This window comes from Dreissena polymorpha, chromosome 5 (assembly GCF_020536995.1).
Source record: "Dreissena polymorpha isolate Duluth1 chromosome 5, UMN_Dpol_1.0, whole genome shotgun sequence".
Taxonomy (NCBI): domain Eukaryota; kingdom Metazoa; phylum Mollusca; class Bivalvia; order Myida; family Dreissenidae; genus Dreissena; species Dreissena polymorpha.
In genome coordinates, this window is record NC_068359.1 from 101,232,995 (window position 1) to 101,252,266 (window position 19,272).

The 19,272-nt window shown below is 38.0% G+C and overlaps 1 protein-coding gene across 3 annotated transcripts in view; it reads right to left on the minus strand.

The window, feature by feature from the left end:
* Positions 1-3,844: 3,844 nt before the first annotated feature.
* LOC127830946 (MPN domain-containing protein-like) overlaps positions 3,845-19,272 on the minus strand; it is a 43,472-nt gene continuing 28,044 nt past the window's right edge. For all 3 annotated transcript variants that reach the window (XM_052355887.1, XM_052355888.1, XM_052355886.1), the window contains exons 8-16: positions 15,636-15,765; positions 15,261-15,357; positions 14,923-14,995; positions 12,562-12,638; positions 10,424-10,595; positions 7,642-7,712; positions 6,627-6,716; positions 4,845-4,937; positions 3,845-4,313 (exon numbers count right to left, since the gene is read on the minus strand). In XM_052355887.1, the coding sequence (XP_052211847.1) occupies positions 4,230-4,313; positions 4,845-4,937; positions 6,627-6,716; positions 7,642-7,712; positions 10,424-10,595; positions 12,562-12,638; positions 14,923-14,995; positions 15,261-15,357; positions 15,636-15,765 (887 nt within the window). In that variant the 3' untranslated portion in view covers positions 3,845-4,229. The remainder of the gene's footprint in view (positions 4,314-4,844; positions 4,938-6,626; positions 6,717-7,641; positions 7,713-10,423; positions 10,596-12,561; positions 12,639-14,922; positions 14,996-15,260; positions 15,358-15,635; positions 15,766-19,272) is intronic.

A 19,272-nucleotide genomic window follows, 5' to 3' on the forward strand; every position in this document is an offset into this window, starting at 1 on the left:
CATGTAATTAGACTCAAAACCAAATAATAAGGAGGAAAGTATCTGAAAGCCTTTGGGAAAAAACTTAAAGAATAGTTATATTTAAAAGAAAATGTGTAAGTTCAAGGCCCCTAACTAGTAACAAGAGGGCCAAGATTGCCCTAGTTCGCTCACCTGAGAGGAGTCGGTTCATTCAATCTTTACCTAATGTCAAACTTGACCTAGATATTGACCAGACAAACATCCTGGTCAAGTTTCATCATTATTATACCAAAACTCTGGCGTAGGGAGTGTTTTTGTTTTTGTAAGATTTGAAATGGTGACCTATATTTTGAGTTGACCCCCCTTACCAAACATCAAACTTTGCTTACAAGGATTTTGTATAACATAATGAAAATTTGGACAATCTAAGGACAATAATTATGGCATTAATTATGTGATTTTGCTCATCATCAAACTTGACTGAGATCTTTCAGCAAATTTGATAAAGAATGCTTGAGAAATGTGAATGCTAGAGTGTTTACAAAACAAATGTGGACGGACGGACAGCGGACAAAGACCAATCCTTAAACCTCACCTGAGCAATCAGGTGAGCTAAAAAGTGTGTTTCACCGATCTGATCCATTTTCCAACTTGTCCAAGAAATCAATAAAACCAATATATTTACTAAGTTTCACGATGATTAGGCAAAAAAATGTGACTTCTATAGTGTTCGATCACAAGGTTTCTCTCTATATAGTCACAAGGAAAACTGCCCCACCCCCCTGGCAGCCATGTTTATTGACCCATCGGGACCATTTGCGAACTCATATGAGATATATGTAAAACAAATCTATTCACCAAGTTTCGTTATGATTGGGCAAAAAATGTGACTTCTAGAGTGTTCACAAGCTTTTTTTTATTATATAAATATAAGAAAACTGCCCACCCCCCGGCAGCCATGCTATTCAATTGACCTGAACCATTTTCAAACTCAACTCTCGTATCAAGGAAACAAATGTTCTGACCAAATTTCATGAAAATTGGGCAAAAATGTGACTTCTTGAGTGTTCACATGTTTTCACTATATACATACAGAGAAAAAATGCCCTGCCCACTGGCAGCCATGTTTTTTCACCGATCTGGACCATTTTCAAAACTCGTCCGACAAATCAATAAAACCAATGTTTTGATTAACTTTCATGATGATTGGGCCAAACTTGTGACTTCTAGAGTGTTTACAAGGTTTCTCTATAGCCATATAAGGAAAACTGCCCCGCCCTCTGGCAACCATGTTTTTCAATGGACCGGAACCACTTTTGAACTCAACCAACATATCATTTAGACAGACATAAAGACCAAGTTATATGAAGATTGGGCGTTAAATGTGACTTCTACAGTGTTAACAAGCTTTTTCGTTTTTTTTTTACCTAGTGACCAAGTTTTTTACCCAGTTTCAAACTCGATCGAGATATCTTAGGGACAAATCTTCTGACCAAGTTTCATGAAGATCGGAAAATAAATGTGGCCTCTAGAGTGTTTACGAACAAATGTGGACGGACGGACAAAGACCAGTCACAAAAGCTCAAAAAGCTAAAAACAAGAGCTGTCACCATAGGATGACATATGCCCCCTATAAACGCTTTGATAGCAGTTTTAGCATTTTTCGAAACCTAAACGCAGATTGCGAAACCTAAACGTGAACCCTAAGTTCAACGTCAAAGTCAAAGGGGTAAACATTTTTGTGCGCATGGAAAGGCCTTGTCCATATATACATGCATACCAAATATGAAGGTTATATCTCAAGGGACATAGAAGTTATGAGCATTTTTCGAAACCTAAACACAGATTTCGAAACCTAAACGAGGACCCTTAGTTCAAGGTCAAGGTCACAGGGGTTAAACATTTTGTGCGCATGGAAAGGCCTTGTCCATATACACATGCATACCAAATATGAAGGTTATATCTCATGGGACATAGAAGTAATGAGCATTTTTCGAAACCTAAACGCAGATTTCGAAACCTAAACGCGGACCCTAAGTTCAAGGTCACAGGGCTAAACAAATTTGTGCGTATGGAAAGGCCTTGTCCATATCAAATGCATACCAAATATGAAGGTTATATCTCAAGGGACGTAGAAGTTATGAGCATTTTTGGAAAATGCAAAGTGTGACGGAAAGACGGACAGATAGACAGACGGACAGTCCGATCACTATATGCCCCCTTTTCTTCGAAAGGGGGCATAAAAACATCCAACCTGGAATAACAATTAAAACATAAATGAAACACAACTACACTGTATTATTATGAAAGCATTAATAATCAAAGGGGAGTAACTACTGTAAACTTAAATGCAATATTTAGAAGAGTTGTCTCGCATGTTACATGACCTAAATTCATGATTGTTTGCAAGCCTTTTTACTATATAAATATAAGGAAAACTGCCCCGTCCCCCTGGCAACCATGTTTTTCAACAGACAGGAACCATTTTCAAACTTAACTCACGTATCTAGGAAACAAAAGTTCTGACAAAATTTCATGAAAATTGGGCCAACAATGTGACTTCTAGAGTGTTGACATGTTTTCACTATATACATATAGAGAAAAATGCCCCGCCCACTGGCAGCCATGTTTTTTCACCAATCTGGACCATTTTCGAACTCGTCCGAGAAATCAATAAAACCAATGTTTTGACCAAAATTGTGACTTCCAGAGTGTTTACAAGGTTTCTCTATAGCCAAATAAGGAAAACTGCCCCACCCACTGGCAGCCATGTTTTTCAACGGACCTGAACCACTTTTGAACTCAACCAACATATCATTAAGACAAACATTTTGACATTGACAAAGTAACATGAAGATTGGGCATGAAATGTGACTTCTACAGTGTTTACAAGTTTTTTCTTTTTATTGACCTAGTTTTTGACCCGGCACGACCCAGTTTCGAACTCGACCAAGTTTCATAAAGACCGGACAATAAATTATGGCCTCTAGAGTGTTTACGAACAAATGTTAACGGACAGACGGACGGACGACGGACAAAGACCGGTCACAAAAGCTCACATGAGCAATCAGGTGAGCTAAAAATCAATGGATTTTTTATTCAATGGATAACATGCCAAAAACCAGGTCAATATCTGCAAGCATTTCAGAAAAGTCCAAAAGTGAGAAATTTTCAATGCCTGTAACCTCGCAAAAATTCAATTGACTGGAAAGGATGTTGAACTTGATGTTCAAGTCATGTAGGTAGACTCGCACATATAAAATAGCCCAGTATCTGAAAGCATTTTGAAAACAAATCTGGAAACGTGTAACGTAAAAAACACTTGTTCAAGTCCAAGGCCAGCAACTTGGTAAAATATCAAGTCATTCAAAAAGACTCGCATACCAAAATTCAGATGAACGTCTGAAAGAGTTTGGGAAAATCTTCTGAAATGGAATGCTGGACTGACGAACCATCTAACTGCTATATGCCAGCCTTCAGGCGCAATAAAGTACATGTTTTATCAGATGATGCAGCCAAGAAAATTCTGAGATGAATAATACAATTATTTTGAAAATGTCTGAAAGGTGAATGACATGAGTCGCGTTCTGAGAAAACTTGGCATAATGCATAGGCGTAAAGTGTAGTCCCAGATTAGCCTGAGCAGTCCGCACAGGCTAATCAGGGACGACACTTTCCGCTTTTATGGTATTTTTAGTTTCAAGGAAGTCCCACTTTACCGAAAATCAAGTTTAGGCGGAAGTGTCGTCCCTAATTAGCCTGCACAGGCTTATCTTAGATGACACTTTACTCACATGCATTTTATGCCCAAGTTTCTCAGAATGCGACTCATATGTCAACAAAGATGAGCATGCCCTTGAAGTAACAAATCAAGTCTAAGAGATTTCCACAATACAATGTATTCAAATTTTATTGCACTACATACAGAGTTATAAAAACTGGATTTGTTTTTATTTCACAACACATAACAATTGTCGCAAGTGAACAAGATTGGAAAACAATTTTATAAAGAATACTCACTTAAATACAGAACCTGCTGTTAATTGAAATTGAAAAAAAAAGATTCACATTTTTATGACACAGATGCATTTCTTTCGAATTGAAGCAATTGACAAAGAGAATAAATAAAGTATTTTATTATTAAACTAAAATGCAGAAATGTTCATGAACAAAACAACTGTGAAACTCTTCTTCAATAAGTCAATGAACTTAAATTCTACACACATGAAAGAAAGTGACAAAGATTATGAGAGAAGGTCAATAGGGGTTCATGTTGTCAAGACGTGTTGAACAAAGTCCAGAAATGTGGAGCTATCTGACTTGTCTTTTGGTGACTTGCCACTCAGTGAAGTCTGAAAATTAGAAAAGTATGAACTTTAAGTTTAATGTTCACAGAAATTAATTCAATTAATTACTTTTAAATTCTACATATGAATCGTATACATACTTTCCAAACACATTGTCTTTGATTTGATTGGCGATTATACATTTATGTGACAATATTTGTAAAAAAAATTCTTAGTAAAGAGTGTCATTTCTCTAATTGAATATCATGCATCTTCATAGAATCTCTCACGATGTTTTTTTAAATTATTACCTATCCCACTGAGAAGCAAAGTGAAAATTGCTATGTGCAAACAGCATAAAACCAGAACAGCCTGCGAGAAACTCACAGTCTGTTCTGGTTTTATGCTTATGCTGTATGCTTCTCATCAGTAACTAAGCATTGGAAATGAAGCATTTAATTTAGTATAGCTTTCTAAGGGAGTACAAATGCATCAAAATACGTATCTAAGGGGTGAAGGGTTAACTTATCTGTTTTTTCAGTCTGTAAACAAATACCTCAATAACAGGACTGTACAAAACATCCCCAATGTCCCTACCTTCAGTTTCTCTAAGAAAGTGATCCCTGGGTGCCAGCTGTGTTGAAAGGTTATCCAATCGGGCGAATTTCTATAGAATTCTGCACACAGACGCTGAAATATAAACATGAAATTGTAATAAACTTTCTATAGAACTCCACACGTAAATGCTGAAATATAAGCATGTATTTGTTATCAAAATAGTATTGCCCTTTCTCGGACTACATTGAATTAATGAAAATGTCACACAATTAGCAATTTCATCGACTACAAAAAAAAAAAAAATGCAATAACTTAATATTATAATTTGTTTTATTATTAAAACTTCAATAATCTTCATATCTTATAAGCATAACAAGGTAGTCCCATGGACAGGGCAAATTTTACCACTAGGGGATTTGGACAAACTTCGCATAGGACAACCCAACAATTTTTCATGCCAAAAAAAGAACCTCTGGGATCTGAGTAGTTGTTTTAGAGATTTTAAAGTAATTTTGCTTAATGACTTTATATAAATCATGTGACCCTTGGGGCAAGGTTATTTTTGACGTCAGGAGCAAAACTTAAACAAATTAAAATAAGTACAGGACCACTTGACTGTGTTAAACACCAAAAAAGTACAGCCCTTACATATGTGGTTTCAGAGATTTTCAAGTAAGCTGTGGTGACCTTCATATACAATGAACCAGAATGGGTTGAGCTATTAAACCGTTTCCTTCAAGTGAAAATGGCTATACGCAAAGTAACTCGCAGTCTGTTCAGGTTTTATGCTGTTTGCTGTTCATCAGTAACTAAGGGTTGGAAATGAAGCCTTTAAAACTTGAATTAAGTAAGAAAGGTATTTTATCAAATATACCTTTCTAAAGTGCTACAACTGTGTCAAAATACGTATCTATGTGGTAAATGATTAAAAAGTGTTACAGTATTCCTGTAATGTTATATTAAAACTTGCCAATATTTCAGGAGAAATCTCCTGAGTAAGAAGTTAACTGATGCACAGAGAGCGAACAACACGGTATCCATAAAGCTCACCAGGATCCCTATGTGTTAAATTTAGCTTAGAAGGGGCAGCTGTTTCGCTGCCTATTGCCACTGTTGCAAATTGCATTCATGACACCTTATTTGTAGACTGTGCTAATCTGTATTCCAATAAATCTTGTTTGGTAAAGTACTGGAGCATATTTATTCACCACATTGCGTACAAACACACCCTAAGGGAAATGCTTGTTATCAGATGAGATTGTTGTGATGTGAAAGATAATCTCAGAAATCACAGCACATTTTTCACGTTTGGTTAGACACAATCACACTTCATTGAAATAAAAATTAGCACTATTTATTTTTTAATCTTCTGATTTTTTTATTATTGAATGAAAGAGGACTTTGAGGTGGTAATTCTTATTGTGGTTGGTAATTGTTTAATCCTAAGCAATCCCATCCAAACGATAATTTTGGGAACAATAATAGAACTAATAAAACCCACCAGATTTTTTTGTAAAACGCTCTAGCAACATACTTTAGAGAGCTAGCCATATTCATACGAGTCTCTTTCTAAGAAAACAGGGCTTATGTGTGTAAAATGTTGTCCCCAAGATAAGCCTAGCTAATCTAGGATGACACATCCCTTTTATGGTATTTTTTGTTGAAAAAAGTCTCTTCTTAGAGAAAATCTAGTTTAGGTGGAGTGTCATCCCTAATTAGCCAGTGCATAATGTACAGGCTCATCTGTGATGACACTAATAATTGAAAGCCTTTAGCCATATTTCCCCAGGACAAGGCCCCTATAAAATGTTTTTATTGTACCATTTCAGGGAGTAGTTCTTCATCCAGGGACTGGTTCTGTTTTGTTGAATACTTCAAAGACATAGGGACGCCAACATCAGACAGGTAACCCTGCAATAGCAGCTTTCTTTCATTAACACTGTACTCATACAAATGCAATGTTTTATCACCATTTAGGGAATTGTGTCGCGGATTAGGAATCATCGCATCATTTTAGCATAAATTGGGAAATAAAATTGTGTGTTAATACTAAAAAATTGAGAAAAAGTTGATAACATTAGATTTGTTAAGGTTTAATTGATAGAGCTGAATAGAGAGATAAACTAAATGTGGAATGTTAAACAAAATTAAAAAAGTAATTTGGAAAGCTTATATTTGGAATTTTGGCACCCATTTGGGAAAAAATTATATGAGGCCCAAAATTTGACCAAAAAACTCCACTGATTTGGCTAACCTTCAACATCATACTTGGTATAAGTTTAAACAAATAAAAGCGGACTTACCACTCATTTACGAGGAAAATGCATTGTTTTTCAGCAAATGATGGCGAGGATGTTTAGTGGCAACATTTAAATGTCTATTAATTGTCTGTTTCAACAATGATAATGAATTAAAGAAAACTTGAGCTAGTTTTTTATTCTAGAGATTTTACCTAATGTGTTATTTTGGTGTGGTTTTGTGCAGAATGGTAGGGGGAGACCAGTGTACCTGTCACGGTTTTGGCGCGTTAACATAAAGTTGCGCCAATTTATGTAACGTTTTTTATGTAACGTCATATCCTATTACTATGTCATTGTTAGTTGAATAAAATGAACGAACCTGAACACAAAGTCTTATTATTTACATCGTCTTTACAGTACCCAACCGAAAAAAGCTGTCAAAAATGGTGGCATACAAACAATTTTATACAAGAAAACTGGGCAATAAACCTCTGATGCATAGACGGGAAGCCAGTGTATTAACCACTGAGATAGCTAGACACCCTTAGGAGTGATAAGGATATTTGCTCTAAATTTACTTTGTATTTTATCCTCACCTCAGGTGGTGGCATTGCCATGTACATCTGCTGGGAAGACTCTGTGTGCAGGGAACCGGCATTGTATGGTGCTGAAAAACATATTTGCTGTAATAACAGTAACAAAATTCTATTCTAAAATAAAAGATATCAGAACAACAAAACTGCTTAAAACAAGAAACCGTCGGAGACGGGTGATGCTCCCCAAAGTGTTTTTTTTTGTCACAATATTGCACTTGAGGGGCATAACTTTGGACAAAATAATACGATGGATGGTTTAGCAACTTCATAAATTTCAAAGGGCCATAACTCTCTAAATAAATCATCTAACCAGAACCCACAAATAACATGAGCATCTCCTCAAGGTAGTCAAGCTTCCCATAAAGCTTCATTGAATTCCAGTCAGTAGTTGGAGAGAAATAGCCCGGACAAGAATTGCACTATATGCACAGTTTATAGAAAGTTTCAAAGGGCCATAACTCTGTGAAAAATCATCCATCCATAACCGGCTGATAATAAAATTATTAATATGCACATCTCCTGTTGGTAGTGAAGCTTTCCATAAAGTTTCATTGAATTCCCGTAATAAGTTGCTGAGAAATAGCTCGGACAAGAATTGCACTATAAAATTTCAAAGGGCCATAACTGTGTGAAAAATCATCCGACGAGAACCGGCAGATAATATGCACATCTCCTCTTGGTAGTGAAGCTTCCCATAAAGTTTCATTGAATTCCAGTCATCAGTTGCTGAGAAATAGCCCGAACAAGAATTGCACTATATGTACAGTTAATGGAAAATTTCAAAGGGCCATAATTCTGTGAAAAATCATCAGACCAGAACTGGCTGATAATATGCACATCTCCTTTTGGTAGTGAAGCTTTCCATTAAGTTTCATTGAATTCAGGTCATTAGTTGCTGAGAAATATCCCGGACAAGAATTGCACTATATGTACAGTTAATGGAAAATTTAAAAGGGCCATAACTCTGTGAAAAATCATCCGACCAGAACCCGCTGATAATATGGACATCTCTTGGTAGTGAAGCTTCACATAAAGTTTAATTGAATTCTGGTCATTAATTGCTGAGAAATAGCCCGGACAAAAATTGTGCATGGACACATGCACGGACAGACGAAGCAGCATTATGCTCCCCCCAAAAATTTCGGGGGAGCATAAAAATGCATTTTCTAATAAAAGATATAAAAACTAGAGCTTGGTAACAAACATGACTCAAAGCTCCCCAACAGGTGAAAGCCTGAGCTTTGTTTAAAGGGAAAATAACTAGAGAGTTTGTTCATCATTATGAATAATATTGTAATACACAACTGCACTTTATGAAGTGCTTTATCGCTTCATGAATAAAAAGGAAGTTTGCTCACAAACTTATAACATTTTATGTGGACAAACCCGCCAACTAACCAACTGACCTTAACCCTTTGCATGCTGGGAAATTTGTTGTCTGCTAAATTTCTAAAATTAGCATTTTCTTCGATTTTTTACAAAGAATACTATCAGAATAGCAAACAGTTTGGATCCTGATGAGACGCCACGTTCTGTGGCGTCTCATCTGGATCCAAACTGTTTGCAAAGGCCTTCAAAATTTGGTTCCAGCGCTTTAATGGTTAAGACACTGAGCGTCTGGAACATACCCTTGTGGAGGTAAATATATTTTGTTAATATGATAAATAAAGTTGCAATAAACAAGATTTGTGTTTGTTAAACACAATTCTCCAACCGCACTTTTAAGTCGCATGGCTGCTATTTTACAGAAAATGGTTAAGTCAAAGGCCCATAACTTCGCTAAAAGTCAATGGACCGGGATGAAACTCATACTTCATCTGTAAGTCATGAAGGTAGACTCACATACCAAAATATAAAGCTAAATATCTGAAAGCGCTTCGTAAAAAACTTTCAGAAAACAGTTATTATAGAGAAAATGTATTAGTCCAAGGCCCTTAACTTTGCCAAAAATCACTCTGGAACGAAACTAAAACTTCATGTGTAAGTCATGTAAGTAGACTCACATACCAAAAATTAGCTCAGTATCTAAAAGCGTTGCATAAAAAACCTCCGGAAAACGGAATGCTGGACGGACCGATAGAGGAACAGTCAAACTGCTATATGCCACCCTTTCAGGAGTATAAAAAGGTATAGTGTAAACAGATTGGTCTGAGTAAGAAAATTGTGTGTACTCTTACGTCAAAAGATAAACACATTAAAAAGTCACAATAAATTATAAAGAATTTTGGGCCTTCATATATACCGATTTTTACAGTTAATGATGCCCACACAGGATGAGGACTTGTGTATTGAAATCTTTTTTTTTTTTTAAATCAAAAATGTAAAAATTGTAGGTATTATTCAAAATATTCTGTTTGACATATTCACAATAAGTCAATGATGGTCACATACTGATAGTAGGTTGAGGGCGTATTGCTCTAAATCTTGTTGAGTTGGAAATTCTTTTGTATTATTGGAAAATTATTGAAATAGGGCAATATAAATAGGGGTTGTTCCATCAAATGAGCCCTAATATAGAAAAACTGAGCTTGATGCATCTGCGTAAAGTGTCCCAATTAGCCTTATTTTGATCAACAGGGATCACATTTTCCACCTAAACTGGAATTTTGTTTAGAAAAGACTTCCTTAAAACCAAAACAACACACCATAATGGAGGAAAAGGCTGTTCTTGATTATCCTGTCAGACTGCACGTGCTTATATGGGCTGACATTTTATATAACACGTATTCAGCCCAGTTTTCCCAAAACAAGGCAGACTTATATTGTTTGTATTCAAACTCACAATTAATAATTGCGACACATGGATAATAGGTGGATGACTTGTTGTTTTTCATCTGCAGCTGATACGACATCTGGCACTCAATGTCGCGCACGGAGGGCTCCGGCTGGCAGTATGGGTGGGAGTGGTACCAGCCAACCAACATCATACCCTTGTTACACATTCGAAGCCGGATCTATAACATTAAGCCAGATCTATAACATTAAGCCGGATCTATAACATTAAGCCAGATCTATAACATTAAGTCGGATCTATAACATTTTCATGGATCTATAACATTTTGATGGATCTTTGACATTAGGCCGGATCGATAATATTAAGCCAGATCTATAACATTAAGCCGGATCTATAACATTAAGCCGGATCTATAACATTTAGCAGGATCTCTAACATTAAGCCGGTAGCGGGATCTATAACATTAAGCCAGATCTATAACATTAAGCTGGATCTATAACATTAAGCCGGAGCTATAACATTTAGCAGGATCTATACCATTAAGATGGATCAATAACATTAAGCCAGATCTATAACATTACCGTATTTACTCTATGTTTTCGGACACTTAAAAATAATTAATTTTTTTCGTGTCCGAAAACTTAGATACGAAAAATACTCACAAAATACAGGTGTCCAAAAACTTTGAGTCGAAAATTGAAGTGAAAATATCGTCAATTGTATCAACGACTAACGGTAATAGAACGTGCTTGTAAAATACCATGCCGTATAGTATAAATTTTATTTATATATGTTTGCACTGCAATTTAAATACTTTTAAGCACGTGATTAATTTATTTTACAGATAGTTACTATAAGGTTGTACTTTGACCAACGAGTTCAAAGATGAGCATGTAATGTACCGATACTCGCTAGTATGAACCTGTAACTAGCGTAATAAAAAAAGCTATGAATTCTTTGTGTGTTCATTTCCGATAGTTTTTGTCTATTGAAATAATATGGAACAAAGATATATACCCGGTAACAATGAACATACTGCTTCCTGAATACAGCATCAATTCAAATGTTATCGGGCGAAACCATTCTTTAAAAGCAGTTTACAAGGTTATTTACAAAATAACGCAAATGTAATGGTCCGTTGCCCTCAGGCATGCACCTGCCTGGTTTTATGATGCTTATCTGGTTGTAAAACCCCATGATCAAAGTGTCATTAGATATTGAAAACACGACCGAAATTTGGTAAAATAGCGCTGTAAAATATACTGTCCGAAAACTTAGAGACATTAATTATGGACGAAAACTCGTGTGTCCGAAAATTTTGAGTCACGAAAAATAATTATTTTTGCTGAAAACGGGGGTGTCCGAAAACTTAGAGTGTCCGAAAACATAGAGTAATTACGGTATGCCGGATCTATGACATTAAGCCGGATCTATAATATTAAGCTGGATCTATAACATTAACCTAGATCTCTAACATTAAGCCGGATCTATAACATTAAGCCAGATCTATAACAATTTGATGGATCTTTGACATTAAGTCGTATCTTTGAAATTAAGCTCAATCTTTAACATTAAGCTGGATATTTGAAATTAAGCCAGATCTTTGACATTAAGCCCCATATATGACATTTACTATAAGAGGTTAGAGTTAAAAAGTTATGTATGTAGAATGCCTAATTATGATGTCTTTATTGGTTACAACAACCATACTAAAAAAATGAAGCCGATCTATTCCCCAGTTTTCTATTGTTTTCTCATTGTTTCAATTAAAGTGTTAGAATTAAATTTAAACAGTAAGCAAAAACCGGTCTGCACCGGATTATAAACTTATTATTATTGAAGTGCACAAGCTAGTTGGGCCAATTAACGATGAGCTTGCATTGATGTTTATCTTTTCAATACAGTATTAGTACTAGCATAAACACATTATTTGCCTTATTTAGCAGTAAATGTACATGAGCAACACTTTGTGAAAACGTGGCTTAATGCATGGGCTAAAGTGTCGTCCCTGATAAGCCTGTGCAGTCCACTTTAAACAGAAAATTAAATTAAGGTGGAAAGTGTCGTCCCTGATAAGCCTGTGCAGACTTCACAGGGTTATCTGGAACATCACTTTTACGCACATGAATTAAGTCCCGTTTCCCCAGAGCCTGGCATATATTTTTATGTGTAACAGGTAGTCATACCTCTTCTTCCACCAGCGGGGCACTGTGTGAGTCTCCTAGGCGACAGCGGCATGGGAATGCCTGAAGGATGGACAAATCTGGAAAAAAAATATATTTGATTTGAAATGTGGTAGAATTAGTGTATGAACTTCCATGATATCAAGCGTTCAGAGCTATTTAACCATTAGTGTCTTGTTCTGAGAAAACTGGGCTTAATTCATGTGCGTAAAGTGTCGTCCAAGATTAGCCTGTGCAGTCCCCACAGGCTAATCAGAGTCGACACTTTCCACTTTAATGGTATTTTTAGTTTCAAGGAAGTCCCTCCTTACCGAAAATCAAGTTTAGGCGGAAAGTGTCGTCCCTGATTAGCCTGTGCGGACTGCACAGGCTAATCTGGGATGACACTTTACGCACATGCATTATGACCAGCTTTCACAGAACAAGACACATATCAATGACAATGTGCCATTCCGCTTGTAAACATGGAATTGAGAACATATCACATTTTTATTGAAACCCAGTGCAAGGCATCGTTACATAATACAGCAGTTATATCAGTTGCACAAATCCTGAAATCACTTTGATAAAATCTTGCAATTACTGCTGTCAGAACCTACTACTATGCTATACCCCATGTTGTGCCTGTTTTTAAAAGAGTTCAGCTATGATATTTACTTAAGAAATAATATTTTTCTATCATGGTTTGTTGTCGAATAACCCACAGTAAGGAGTATAGATGCGTAGGAATTAAATCACGAGTGCGAAGCACGAGTGATTTGATAACACGCATCTATACAACTTACTGTGGGTTATTCGACAACTAACCATCATAGAAAAATATTATTTCGATTCTAACACGATTCTAATTGATTTGGTTCAAGTTTTAGGACGTGAACTATATTTTTCAATACTCCGCCCTTCTTAGTACAAAGTTCACTATTTAGTGACGTCATTGAATTGTACAAACATATGACGTCGTTTTCATTAACAAATATTTTGCAAATGACGTCACTTTCATTGAAAACAACAATCGTAGAAACTTAATGACGTCACGTTTATTGATGCTACTGAAAAGCTGACATGCTATAAATGTTTTCCGAATTACGTTTCCTAACAAATAACATTCTTTGTAGGCGTGGTTATGCCAATAATCACCAAATATACAATTAGTTGTTTCATTACACTTCTATACATGCTACATTTATTACATTTCTTTTAGAGCGGGTTTTAGCACGTGCATTTTACTGCAATATTTTCTTTATTTATTCGGAACTATTTTCGAAAAATTAAGCTCTGCCCATAAGTTATTGCAGAATAACCCACGCTTGATTTCCTTCATTGTCTATAGAAAACAAGTCACGTGCCGTGTTAGAATATTCAATATACCTAACAAAGAAATGTAAATGGGCCCAACTCTGGCAAAACCAGACTTTATGCATTTGAGTTAAGTGTCGCTCCAGATTAACCTGTGCAGTCTGCACAGGCTAATCAGGAACATTTTTGCAGTCTGCACAGGCTAATCAGGAACATTTTTTGCAGTCTGCACAGGCTAATCAGGAACATTTTTTGCAGTCTGCACAGGCTAATCAGGAACATTTTTTGCAGTCTGCACAGGCTAATCAGGAACATTTTTTGCAGTCTGCACAGGCTAATCAGGAACATTTTTGCAGTCTGCACAGGCTAATCAGGAACATTTTTGCAGTCTGCACAGGCTAATCAGGAACATTTTTTGCAGTCTGCACAGGCTAATCAGGAACATTTTTTGCAGTCTGCACAGGCTAATCAGGAACATTTTTTGCAGTCTGCACAGGCTAATCAGGAACATTTTTTGCAGTCTGCACAGGCTAATCAGGAACATTTTTTGCAGTCTGCACAGGCTAATCAGGAACATTTTTTGCAGTCTGCACAGGCTAATCAGGAACATTTTTTGCAGTCTGCACAGGCTAATCAGGAACATTTTTTGCAGTCTGCACAGGCTAATCAGGAACATTTTTTGCAGTCTGCACAGGCTAATCAGGAACATTTTTTGCAGTCTGCACAGGCTAATCAGGAACATTTTTTGCAGTCTGCACAGGCTAATCAGGAACATTTTTTGCAGTCTGCACAGGCTAATCAGGAACATTTTTTGCAGTCTGCACAGGCTAATCAGGAACATTTTTTGCAGTCTGCACAGGCTAATCAGGAACATTTTTTGCAGTCTGCACAGGCTAATCAGGAACATTTTTTCTAAGAAGAGACTTCCTTAAAACAAAACATACCATAAAAGCAGAAAGTTTTATCCAAGAGTAGCAAATGCAGACTACACAGACTTATCAGGAACGACACTTTTGGCACATGCATTAAGCCCTGTTTTACTATTTAACAAATAAAATCTCTGCATACGCTGACAGGCGGGGTCCCACTTGCCTCCGAAGTAGCCAACCACTTCACTGGTAGTCAGATGGCAGTGAAAATCCTAAAAATAAAAGAGTGGATTGCCATATTTCAAGTATATTTTACTATTTGCTACATGAGAACGCTTACATTATACAAAACAACTGACCGGGGTCACATCATCAAGGTAGTTGGTAAAACTAGTACAGTATTTCGAATTACTGAATTAGCTGAAAAATAAATATGTTTTAAATTCTAAAATGTATAATTCCACTTAAGTTATGAACAGGACAAAATGTTTGTATAATTACAGTGTATTTTACAACACAAACAAACACATTGCTCACCATCAGCAGTAAAGCATTGGTTGACATGGTGACTGAATATGGCTGCAGCTTGCCTAGACTGGCAAAGGTTTCACACTTCACAAGCTGCTTTTTGTCTCTGAAAGACAAACACACCACATAAAATACTGTGTAAAGCATTATTTTTTTGTTAAACAAAGTTTGCACACATAATTGAGTTTCACAGCATAAATATTTTTTTTTAAATGGACAAAATTGAAAGTATTTTCTAATGCCAGCATTTTGTTGATGTTCTTGAGCATGAATACACTGGGCAAAATATGTGAGGCTACACACAACTTCAACAAAATAGTGCCAATAAAAAATAATTTTGCTCAAGGTTTAGAGCAAGAAAGAACCAATAAAACAAAGTCTTACAGATGCTTGCCCATATCCATAAGCTTGGAATGCTTGACAGGCGTGTTGTGACATCGATCATTGGCCTCCTGAGGTTTCTCCACTTCTGGGGATGCTCGTGACTGGGCAGGCTTCAAGGACAGGTTCAGAGCTGAAATCATATGAGCTTTATTCTGGGGAAATTGGGCTACTGCGTAAAGTGAAGTCCAAGATTGTTAGGTACAACAGGGCTACGTGCAAGTGCGTAAAGTGTAGTCCAAGATTGTAAGGTACAACAGGGCTACGTGCAAGTGTGTAAAGTGTAGTCCAAGATTGTTAGGTACAACAGGGCTACGTGCAAGTGCGTAAAGTGTAGTCCAAGATTGTTAGGTACAACAGGGCTACATGCAAGTGCGTAAAGTGTAGTCAAAGATTGGTAGGTACAACAGGGCTACGTGCAAGTGCGTAAAGTGTAGTCCAAGATTGTTAGGTACAACAGGGCTACGTGCAAGTGTGTAAAGTGTAGTCCAAGATTGTTAGGTACAACAGGGCTACGTGCAAGTGTGTAAAGTGTAGTCCAAGATTGTTAGGTACAACAGGGCTACGTGCAAGTGGGTAAAGTGTAGTCCAAGATTGTTAGGTACAACAGGGCTACGTGCAAGTGCGTAAAGTGTAGTCCAAGATTGTTAGGTACAACAGGGCTACATGCAAGTACGTAAAGTGTAGTCCAAGATTGTTAGGTACAACAGGGCTACGTGCAAGTGTGTAAAGTGTAGTCCAAGATTGTTAGGTACAACAGGGCTACGTGCAAGTGTGTAAAGTGTAGTCCAAGATTGTTAGGTACAACAGGGCTACATGCAAGTACGTAAAGTGTAGTCCAAGATTGTTAGGTACAACAGGGCTACGTGCAAGTGTGTAAAGTGTAGTCCAAGATTGTTAGGTACAACAGGGCTACGTGCAAGTGCGTAAAGTGTAGTCCAAGATTGTTAGGTACAACAGGGCTACATGCAAGTGCGTAAAGTGTAGTCCAAGATTGTTAGGTACAACAGGGCTACGTGCAAGTGCGTAAAGTGTAGTCCAAGATTGTTAGGTACAACAGGGCTACGTGCAAGTGCGTAAAGTGTAGTCCAAGATTGTTAGGTACAACAGGGCTACGTGCAAGTGCGTAAAGTGTAGTCCAAGATTGTTAGGTACAACAGGGCTACATGCAAGTGCGTAAAGTGTAGTCCAAGATTGTTAGGTACAACAGGGCTACGTGCAAGTGCGTAAAGTGTAGTCCAAGATTGTTAGGTACAACAGGGCTACATGCAAGTGCGTAAAGTGTAGTCCAAGATTGTTAGGTACAACAGGGCTACGTGCAAGTGTGTAAAGTGTAGTCCAAGATTGTTAGGTACAACAGGGCTACGTGCAAGTGCGTAAAGTGTAGTCCAAGATTGTTAGGTACAACAGGGCTATGTGCAAGTGTGTAAAGTGTAGTCCAAGATTGTTAGGTACAACAGGGCTATGTGCAAGTGTGTAAAGTGTAGTCCAAGATTGTTAGGTACAACAGGGCTACGTGCAAGTGCGTAAAGTGTAGTCCAAGATTGTTAGGTACAACAGGGCTACATGCAAGTGCGTAAAGTGTAGTCCAAGATTGTTAGGTACAACAGGGCTACGTGCAAGTGCGTAAAGTGTAGTCCAAGATTGTAAGGTACAACAGGGCTATGTGCAAGTGTGTAAAGTGTAGTCCAAGATTGTTAGGTACAACAGGGCTACGTGCAAGTGTGTAAAGTGTAGTCCAAGATTGTTAGGTACAACAGGGCTACGTGCAAGTGTGTAAAGTGTAGTCCAAGATTGTTAGGTACAACAGGGCTACGTGCAAGTGTGTAAAGTGTAGTCCAAGATTGTTAGGTACAACAGGGCTATGTGCAAGTGCGTAAAGTGTAGTCCAAGATTGTTAGGTACAACAGGGCTACGTGCAAGTGTGTAAAGTGTAGTCCAAGATTGTTAGGTACAACAGGGCTACGTGCAAGTGTGTAAAGTGTAGTCCAAGATTGTTAGGTACAACAGGGCTACGTGCAAGTGTGTAAAGTGTAGTCAAAGATTGGTAGGTACAACAGGGCTACGTGCAAGTGCGTAAAGTGTAGTCCAAGATTGTTAGGTACAACAGGGCTACGTGCAAGTGCGTAAAGTGTAGTCCAAGATTGTTAGGTACAACAGGGCTACGTGCAAGTGTGTAAAGTGTAGTCCAAGATTGTTAGGTACAACAGGGCTACGTGCAAGTGTGTAAAGTGTAGTCAAAGATTGTTAGGTACAACAGGGCTACGTGCAAGTGTGTAAAGTGTAGTCCAAGATTGTTAGGTACAACAGGGCTACGTGCAAGTGTGTAAAGTGTAGTCAAAGATTGGTAGGTACAACAGGGCTACGTGCAAGTGCGTGAAGTGTAGTCCAAGATTGTTAGGTACAACAGGGCTACGTGCAAGTGCGTAAAGTGTAGTCCAAGATTGTAAGGTACAACAGGGCTACGTGCAAGTGCGTAAAGTGTAGTCCAAGATTGTTAGGTACAACAGGGCTATGTGCAAGTGTGTAAAGTGTAGTCCAAGACTGTTAGGTACAACAGGGCTACATGCAAGTGCGTAAAGTGTAGTCCAAGATTGTTAGGTACAACAGGGCTACGTGCAAGTGCGTAAAGTGTAGTCCAAGATTGTTAGGTACAACAGGGCTACATGCAAGTGCGTAAAGTGTAGTCCAAGATTGTTAGGTACAACAGGGCTACGTGCAAGTGCGTAAAGTGTAGTCCAAGACTGTTAGGTACAACAGGGCTACGTGCAAGTGCGTCAAGTGTACTCCGAGATTGTTAGGTACAACAGGGCTACGTGCAAGTGCGTAAAGTGTAGTCCAAGATTGTTAGGTACAACAGGGCTACGTGCAAGTGCGTAAAGTGTAGTCCAAGATTGTTAGGTACAACAGGGCTACGTGCAAGTGCGTAAAGTGTAGTCCAAGACTGTTAGGTACAACAGGGCTACGTGCAAGTGCGTAAAGTGTAGTCCAAGATTGTTAGGTACAACAGGGCAACGTGCAAGTGCGTAAAGTGTAGTCCAAGACTGTTAGGTACAACAGGGCTATGTGCAAGTGCGTCAAGTGTACTCCGAGATTGTTAGGTACAACAGGGCTACGTGCAAGTGCGTGAAGTGTACTCCGAGATTGTTAGGTACAACAGGGCTACATGCAAGTGCGTAAAGTGTAGTCCAAGACTGTTAGGTACAACAGGGCTATGTGCAAGTGCGTCAAGTGTACTCCGAGACTGTTAGGTACAACAGGGCTATGTGCAAGTGTGTAAAGTGTAGTCCAAGATTGTTAGGTACAACAGGGCTACGTGCAAGTGCGTAAAGTGTAGTCCAAGATTGTTAGGTACAACAGGGCTACGTGCAAGTGCGTCAAGTGTACTCCGAGACTGTTAGGTACAACAGGGCTACGTGCAAGTGCGTGAAGTGTAGTCCAAGATTGTTAGGTACAACAGGGCTACGTGCAAGTGCGTAAAGTGTAGTCCAAGACTGTTAGGTACAACAGGGCAACGTGCAAGTGCGTAAAGTGTAGTCCAAGACTGTTAGGTACAACAGGGCTACGTGCAAGTGCGTAAAGTGTAGTCCAAGACTGTTAGGTACAACAGGGCTATGTGCAAGTGCGTGAAGTGTAGTCC